The 8,938-nt window shown below is 42.1% G+C and overlaps 2 protein-coding genes across 5 annotated transcripts; one reads left to right on the plus strand and one right to left on the minus strand.

The window, feature by feature from the left end:
• Positions 1–265: 265 nt before the first annotated feature.
• On the plus strand, positions 266–6,659 carry prmt2 (protein arginine methyltransferase 2). Of its 2 annotated transcripts, XM_044218153.1 has the most exons (9): positions 267–508; positions 617–808; positions 1,915–2,076; positions 3,059–3,223; positions 3,407–3,582; positions 4,853–4,982; positions 5,101–5,237; positions 5,518–5,692; positions 5,885–6,659. In XM_044218153.1, the coding sequence occupies exons 1-9, from the start codon at positions 422–424 to the stop codon at positions 5,915–5,917; spliced, it is 1,257 nt and encodes a 418-aa protein (XP_044074088.1). In that variant the 5' UTR covers positions 267–421; the 3' UTR covers positions 5,918–6,659. The 2 variants fall into 2 exon arrangements, with proteins under 2 accessions (XP_044074087.1, XP_044074088.1); XM_044218152.1 differs by lacking the exon at positions 5,885–6,659 and having other exon boundaries at positions 266–508; positions 5,518–5,878.
• LOC122886154 (zinc finger protein 525) lies at positions 6,320–8,883 on the minus strand. 3 transcript variants are annotated; one of them, XM_044218156.1, is made up of 2 exons: positions 8,779–8,883; positions 6,320–7,975 (listed from the first exon to the last, which is right to left on the minus strand). In XM_044218156.1, exon 2 carries the CDS (start codon positions 7,909–7,911, stop codon positions 6,877–6,879), a length of 1,035 nt encoding a protein of 344 aa, XP_044074091.1. In that variant the 5' UTR covers positions 7,912–7,975; positions 8,779–8,883; the 3' UTR covers positions 6,320–6,876. The 3 variants fall into 3 exon arrangements, with proteins under 3 accessions (XP_044074091.1, XP_044074090.1, XP_044074092.1); XM_044218155.1 differs by lacking the exon at positions 8,779–8,883 and adding an exon at positions 8,361–8,502; XM_044218157.1 differs by lacking the exon at positions 8,779–8,883 and adding an exon at positions 8,361–8,501 and having other exon boundaries at positions 6,320–7,919.
• Between the last annotated feature and the right edge of the window lie 55 nt (positions 8,884–8,938).

Consider the following 8,938-nt stretch of genomic DNA (forward strand, 5'->3'; position numbering starts at 1 on the left):
TACCTTGGAAATAAAATTGCCTATGGTGGCAAAATTATGAAGAAAATATGTTCGATTCTGACATGTCAGTATAATGAAAACCAAACGAATATTATGACAAATTAATACGCGGAATGTCTAATATTTGCTATAAAATGGAGTAGCATACGTTTCTGACACGCTTACACGTACAGAGACTCGCGAGTCATGTTTTTTGGACCGTTAATTTACGCTCCATAATTTCGATATTTCCGACAGCACTTGAAGGTACGGTAATATATTCTGACGTCAAAACAGGAACTGTTCTGCACCAGTTGACGTGTTTTTACCGCTCATTTCACAGTAGTACACAGATTTTCTTTACTTATACTGTCTTAACAGGTTTAATTTGTTTCTTATAGGGAACCAAACAGCAGGCGAGTCGAAACAACCGCCGCCAAACATGCAGACAGAGAATGAGGAAGAGGATGATTCATCTCCTGAAGAATACGTTGCCTTGTCTAATTTCACTGGAGGTGGCAGCGACCAGGTTAGAGACCCACATAGACAGACGTCTGGCAGCCTGATGACTGCACACTTTCACTGGACAGTTGAAGGTCGGGTGGCTGGTTCTAACCGTGCTGTTTCTGTCCCGCAGCTTACTTTCAGCAGCGGGGACAGACTGCTCGTGCACGCCAAGCCTTCATCAGAGTGGTGGTGGGCAGAGCTGCATGGGGTCACAGGTTATGCCCCCGCCGACTACCTGCGCCAGGATGCTGCTGAGGAGGAGGACACCTCCCTCGAGGACCCATGGCAAGATGAAGAATACTTCGGCAGTTATGGGACACTGGTTAGAAACTATAAAGGATCATTATGTTTTGCATGTCACAAACCTGAAACTTACTTGAGTTAGGTAATCCATCACAATGAATATCTTTTCTTTTGTCAAAGTTATGTTATTTTTGCGGTGCAATGCAGTTGCTATAATGCACTGTTGTGTTGTGGTGTGGTGTGTTTAAGGACAACTTCAGAGACTTCAGAGAGCTGCAGAAAGGCATTACATTGACTTGTTCTAAAATCAAACCCAGAATAGACACGTGATTTAGGCTGCTGTTCAGCTACTGACTTTCAGACCTTTGCATGTCAGCATTTCCTTGAATGCACCACCCAGGAAGACACATGAAAACAGGCCCTGCTGTATGACAAGGAGGAAATTGTTAATTGTTTATTTGGATCTCCATTAGTTGTTACCTTGGCGACAACTGGCAGAAAATAAAGCTGTGATGGATTACCTCTCAACCAAGTTTTCAGGTCTGTGCGTAGTGATTGTCATCCTGCACTGAAATAAATTGAAAACAATGGCTGCCTGGAAGGAAGGAAATTAAACAAAAAAATTAAGGTCTGCTTTGAAAAATAACTGACAGATGTTGTAAAGTATGCACGATTTTGAGTTCATGGGCAAAAACTATGGAGACACAAACTGTTCAATATCAAATAAATAAGACATTATGAAATAAATATTGATATGGATAAAAACAGACAAATATATAATATAACCATGAATTGTCTGTTTTAATTTCACAGCGGCCTTTTTCTCGATGACCATTTTATTTCATAATGCCATTTTTCATCACACTGTCTTTGTCTGTTGTTGCTTTGGTCTGAATGAGCAGACAGCCTATTGCAGTTTACTTTAAAACAATTATTGGGTTGTTAGAAAATGTCATGGTTATTTATTTTTTTGTCTGTATTTATTTGTAATATTTATTTCACAATGTCATCTTTATTTGATATATAACACTTTGGGTCTCTGTAAAAGAACATGCAAAGCTGCCACTATCGTCTTGACTACAGTGTGTGTCATGACTTGTCACATGTTAATGATATACTGCTCTGCATTGACTGCAGAAAATCATATCAGTTGTATGTTATTACATTTTTTTTTTAATCATACAGAGGCTCCACTTGGAGATGTTGTCAGATAAGAGCCGCACTGAGGCGTACCGGCAGGTTATTCTCAGCAACAGTCCTTCTCTGAGGAATAAGGTGGTGATGGACCTCGGCTGTGGGACTGGCATCATCAGCCTGTTCTGCGCTCAGCTGGCACAACCCTCAGTGGTAATGTCAACAATATGGCTGGTGGGAAAGTTACTCAAATACTGAGGCTCTTTCACAAACACACAGAAAGTTGGTTATGCAGTCTGCAGTGTAGAGACACTTGAGAGACTGACACCTTGTAGGACCACGGCTCAGATCCAATCCCATATGAGGGACTTAAGTTGCAATTATGTTGTGATTTCCACTTATGAAGGGAAATTAAGCTGCCTACCATTACCCAAGTTAATTTTGAGCAAGTCATCGTTTGGCTTATTGAAGTTTATTTATTGATTTTGAGGCATATATTAACTTAAAACATGAAGGAAATGAATTAGAGCTTTCTATTCCTATTCTGATATTCCAATTACTAAACTTGGAATAAGACAGTTCTGTCAGGGTATTGTCCTGAAATATTAAAAGAGATTTAGCAATGGACAGACAAAAGTTCAAAATCAATGCAGCAGAATCAGAGATATCTTTTTTAATCACACACCTTTGTCTTCCGTGTCAAAACCTGGTGCTTACATTACCCACAATGCAACTCGACTGCAGACATTCCATCAGAGATTTGAGATTTGTAGCCTGGAGCCTCTAGCCTCAAGCAGAGACGAAGAGCGGGATACAGAGGTCTGGTAACATCACTTCTTTGTAACTCCACATCAGATTTTTCAAACTTGTAGTTGTCAATCCCAACCGACGCTTTAAAGAAAATTTATCAGACTTTGTGCAGGTCCCTCTGCCAAAAAAGGCTTTATACAACTTTTTTCACATATACAGTAGTACTTCCCAAGACATGTAAGTCTGACTGTGAGTCTTTTACCCCAAAAAATACCAAACTACTCAGTTTACTCATGAGGTATAAAATACTACTCAGTTTACTCATGGGTATACTCTATGTCGAACATTAGTGTACCTATGCTCCCATCTGCTGGACAAGGAGTGTTGCAACATGGTATAAACAGCATGGTGTATAGAGCGTATACGTCTGTCTGTGGTACTGTAGGTGTATGCTGTGGAGGCGAGCTCCATGGCAGAGTACACCAGACAACTGGTGAAGCAGAACGGCTGTGAGCAGGTGGTCACGGTGCTCCAAAGACGCGCTGAGGAGATCGAGCTACCTGAGCAGGTGGATGTCCTGGTGTCTGAGTGGATGGGTAACTGCCTGCTGGTAATAATGACACTGCCAATACTGTTACTAACAATATAAGTTATTGTGTGAAGATTTTTTTTCTACTTTAGATGTTTTATCTCAGTATTATTAAAGTTGCATCGGATCCAATCATGCTCTTCCACTCCCATTCAGGTTTGAATATACCACATCATGTTTCTGTCTCTCCGTCCTCTGGTGTAGTTTGAGTTCATGGTGGAGTCAGTTCTTCTGGCCAGGGACCGCTGGCTTAGGGAAGGCGGCGTGATGTGGCCCTCGTCTGCGACCCTCACCCTGGTGCCATGTCAGGCCGACAGCTATTACGCAGAGAAAATGGCCTTCTGGGAGCGGCCCTACGGCCTGGACTTCACTCCTCTTCAGTAAGGGCCATTAGTCAACTGTTCTCAGTGAACATTGTCCACTTATATTTGTTTGTACTTAGTCAGATTTTCTACAACTAATGATCACAATACTGAATATCATTCTCAGTAGAAATGTTAAAGATCTTAAATCTAGATGTGAAGTTTAAACATTTAGTATAATAATCTGTGGTGCCAGCTAGTGATACTGTTTTACTATGTTATTGTGTTATTTCACATTTGGCGAGATGACAGGTATGTGTGACTATCAGAGTAGAAGCCACAGGTATGGCAACCACATGAGTGAAACAGACATTTAACTTGAAGTACAGTGCAACTCAAATGGGGCATGTGTCACATTGACTGTGAGCAACAAATTTATAAGTGTATATCAGTGACAAAATACTTCATTTTATGAGAATAAACTTTGTATGTAATGACTCTTCATGCCACAGTACTTTACTGTATGTCAAACACATGGTGATCTGTTGACTCAGTACAATTAACTTCTTTGTTTTTAACATACAGTATATCCCTCATTATGCACATAGTAATTGTGTTTTCAAAATAGATCCAGTGTGACTGATCCACCAGCAGCTCAGGCAGCAACTAACTGGGGTATTTGTATTTCTGTAAGTTGCCCTCTGTTGCCCTGAAACATAAAAATGGTGACCATCCGACCGCAATGAAAGTTGACCTATACTGCTAATTGGTATTTAACAAGCAGAAGAAAACAGTAGATCTAATCTACACATGTACAAAGAGACCAGAAAGTTGCATCTTTAATTAGTGGTGAATCAGGCAAAAAACACAGGAGTTGTGAAGTGCAGGAAAGAGTCTCAAAAGATTGTGATAACATGTGCGTACCAAACACAGGAAAACTGCAGTGGTCATAAAATAACTAAAGGATATTAAGATAGGGATGTTTGCTACGACACAGCCTCAGCAATTAGCACTGAGTCAAGTCCTCTCTTATTTAGTAATCGATATTTAAGTAGCCAGTTGTGACCGCTAGTAACAGTTGTGACTAAATGCATGAACAGGTTCGTAATCTATACTGTTTGCCAATATTTCTGTTCCAATACCAAGTACATCACATACTGTATGGTTAAAATGACTATGACATACACTCACAGAAACCCACAGTGTTTATTTTTTATTCTATTTCTTAGTTATGTTAAGTGTGCTTAAATTCTACTTGTCCTTTCCCCCTGTTTTCAGTCATATAAGATATTATCTGTGGCCGAAACCTAATTTCCTCATGGTGCCGAATAACATTTCATCTCTGCAGGCCCTTGGCACAGCAGGAGTTCTTCACCAAGCCCAAGTTCAGCCACCTCATTGAGCCTGATGACTGCCTCACTGCCCCCTGCGATGTGATATGCCTGGATATGTACACTCTGCAAGTCATAGACCTGGAGGTACTGTGTGTGTTCCCTTTATTAGAAATTGCTCCACAATGAAGCAGCAATGCCAAAAAAAAGATATTGCTCCATGTTGGATTTTGTAACTAAGGGAGTGCTCTGTTTCATTACTCAGGAAATAAAGGGTCAGTTTCATTTTTGTGTGGAGAAGTCTGGTGTTTTCCATGGATTCACCGCCTGGTTCACTGTTCAGTTCGAGAGCCTGGAGACGGGAGGCGCAGCAGTGGAGCTAAACACCGGACCTAACTCTGAGTAAAACTTTAAAACTGCTAAAACACTTACTCACTCTGTGCATGAAGAAGGATAGTTAATTCACTGGCAGCAGTGCTCCTGAGCCCTTACAGCAATTTTTAACAGCCAATACACATAATTCAAATAATTGAAATGAGTGACTGGTAAACAGACAAATACTTTGGACTTTATATACGTCTGAGTGCATCTCTGTGTGTTACAGGCTGCAAATGATATTGTAATACTCCAAAGTCTAAAAAAGTCAAAAACTGCAATATTAAGTAGACCCTTTTCTCTTCAGGCCGACACACTGGAAACAGACTCTCTTCATGCTAGACAGGCCAGTTAGGGTGTGTGCTGGAGACTCCATCAGTGGAACCATTGTCCTGCGCAGGAACCCCATCTGGAGACGCCACATGAACGTTACCCTGCACTGGAACATTGACAGCAGCGCAGAGGACACAGATAACTGCCAGGCAAACACCTCATCTTCACTTTATACTCTCCTTATCTACGTGATTCATTGACCATATCCATAAAGTGGTGTAGACGGTAGCAATGTGGTTACATTTGTGACTCTCATGCAGTGTGACATACATTAGCCTCCCCTTTAACTTGTAAATGGTGTCCTTAGAGTTGTTCACTTGTTTTTGTTTCTCTGTCCATAGGTTGGGACAAAGAGTTTCCCCATGTGGAGGTGACAGATTCTCTGTCAGCGGAGGAGATCCACAGAAAAACAATACTAATACATCTTCTGTTGAGTTTAAGGGTCGGTGAGGTATCAGCTGTGAGCTGCTGCTGACCTGGAATGTAATGGAAAGTGTGACTGTCGTATTGTAGTGAATGTGATTGTCAAAGGAGGCTCATCTGGCAGGACATGTAGTCCTAGTGTTAAGCCTGGTAACTACAGGCCCAGGTGATGCAGCACACCATGAACCATGTTATAAGAGCAGATTAACAGAGAATAGTTGCATGCTAAGAATGAACTGTGGAACATTACTCTTGCTTTGTTGACAATGGTTGATAAGTGAAACAACAAATTGTTTTGAACAGATATCAGTGGCCTCAAGGTGCAACAAAAGAAATGGTTCCGCCCCCAACACTATGCTTTTGTGTTTATTTTTACTCCATGTGCATATTGTTTTACAATAGGCAGTTTATTTACATTGTAATTTGTATAAGTACATGCCAATAGGCTTATATGGATTCAAGAAAACAACATAAACCATGAATTATTATGGTTATATACTTTTTTCTATGTTCAAAGATTAGAGTGAACAATGTACGCCACTGAAATGTTACAAATGTTAATTAGCCTTATCGTCTAAAATATGCATTAAAAAACATTGTAGTACTTACAAAGATAATTAATCGTTCACCATAAAATTAATTATTCTAAATAAAATAACTGTACAATTAGTAAACTCATGTTGATATAAATCACATGACAGTGTTCTGGGAGTTATTCCACCACTAATTTGCTCTTTGTCCCTTTCTCTGATAATTTGTGAACTTTTCATTTCTGTTGGTAACAGGTGAGAGTTCTTTAGAAAATGACGTTAACATGACACTGCTGTCCTGCATTTGTTATTATGTGCTGTGTTATGACACATTTTTTAGTTAAAGACCATTTTTGTGTCAGTGGGTGCACTCCTTTTGGTCATGGCTCCGTTTTACTCTTTGCTTTTGCTCTGGAGCGTGTGTTGACCTCTGAGGATAAAGGCTGAGTGGGTAAGGCCTCGGGAGAAGGGGGATTGGAGAGTGGGACAAACAGGGGAGGTTTAACAACTTTTTCTTTAACCTCCTTGCTTTTATCCCTTTTCTGCCTTAAGTGTTTATCACAGTGGTTCACAAACGTATCCAGCTTGACAAAGGTCTTGTTGCACACTTTGCAGTGATAAGGCCGCTGTCCTTTGTTGAGGCGAATGTGCAGCCTGATGTATGATGATCGTACAAAGGTGCGGCAGCAGACGCCACACTTCAGATCCTCTGGGCTACTTTGTGTCTTCTGGGGCTGGTTGGGTGCTGGTGCTGACACTGGTTTGGCCTGCCCAGATGACTTTTCAGCCTTGTGAGAGAGTAGGAGTGACAAGGAGCGAAAACCCTCACCGCACTGCTCACACTTGTATGGCCGCTCCCCTGTGTGTAGACGAACATGTGCCAGGAGCCCGGCCTTCTGTGTGAACGACTTGTCACAGTAGGTGCACTTGAAGGGCTTCTCGCCTGTGTGGAGCCGGCGGTGGGTCTTAAGATGTGAGGCACGGCCGAAGGTCTTGCCACACTCTGGGCATTTAAACGGCCTGTCCCCGCTGTGGATTATCTTGTGTGCCATGAGGTGGGAGGACTGATGGAAGTACTTGCCACAGGTGCTACATCTGAACTTCCTCTCCTTGTTGTGAGAGGCCAGGTGAAGGGTCAGGTGGGCGGAGGAGATGAAGGTTTTGGAGCACAGGCTGCAGCTGTGAGGGTCCAGGCGGATGCGCCGGTGTGGACGACGACCATTAGGGAGGCTGCTGCCCACCTGGCAGGATGGACATTTGGAAGGACCGTCTGCCTTGTGCCCACGCTGCTGTTTAGGAGACGCTGAAGTGTTGGATGAATCAGGGTCAGAGTCAGGCTGTGATAGGCTGAAAGTGCATCCACAGTCTGAACAGCGCCCAGTCTCTTGGCCTTTATCACTGGTTTTATCCAGCATGGTGCAATCTACAACCAGAGTGGGAGGGGAGCGCTTTTCATTTTTTGACACATCATAGGGACATCTGCAAGTGATAAACACGTTTGTTAGGCTTCACAGTGGTGTAGCAGAGAGTAGAGCATGCACTGTGCAATGCATGGCCTTGTTATTAGCTTTATTACTATTAAAATAAAGGCTAAATCACGGATTCTCTTATATTTTTCATAGATCCATGTTACTGACGCAGAACTGTGTATCTGCTCTCTGCACGACAGTACCAAAGCTCATCTGATTACAAGGGTTAATGTACTGGCCTAACAGACAGACCACAGCGGACATGCAAATCTGAAAACCAGAAATACACTAGCGTACGTAGAAGCCACTCAGCTGCATTGTAGGCCTTGTTTCGCCCTGAACAACGAGGAAGTTATTTGAGGATGCTAGTAATAGCACACAAAGATTTTACATACCGTGTTTATTCTTCCTAAGAAAATGTGCGTGTTGGTAATTATCTTGCAAGCGCAGTTAAACATCACAATAACAGCCAGATAACAACGGGGAGGTCGCGTTTCAGCTCCTGCGTTTGCCTGCAAAAAGCTGCAGGGTTTTCCTGAATAAATGGACTGCAGCATCATCTAGCGAGTGGCGGAATAACTGTCTTTTATCACTATACGTCGGTGGGTCAGCAGAGGCACAAAAACCGATGAGGAAAACACAACATTCAAACTGAGTTGACTGAATCACCCTGACAAAGGACTGCTTTAGTAATCCTACATTAAAGCGGTGTGTGCAGATCATAGACAGTATATGGTGCAGATACGTTTCACAATGGCCTATAGTGCATTGTGACAAATTATGATTTGCTGTTGTCATTGTTATTGTTCTTACCAGAACAGTTTCGTTTCATTGGGGATGGCAGAAGAAACCATCTTTGGTTAGCTCTGTTGTACTAAAGTTTCGTTTCATACAAAGTGGCACAGACTTGGGTGGAAAACGAAAGAAACAAGCATGAGTAGTGTTAAAAGGGGAAACGACGCACGGGGTTGGG

The sequence above is a fragment of the Siniperca chuatsi genome, linkage group LG12 (assembly GCF_020085105.1).
Source record: "Siniperca chuatsi isolate FFG_IHB_CAS linkage group LG12, ASM2008510v1, whole genome shotgun sequence".
Lineage (NCBI taxonomy): Eukaryota > Metazoa > Chordata > Actinopteri > Centrarchiformes > Sinipercidae > Siniperca > Siniperca chuatsi.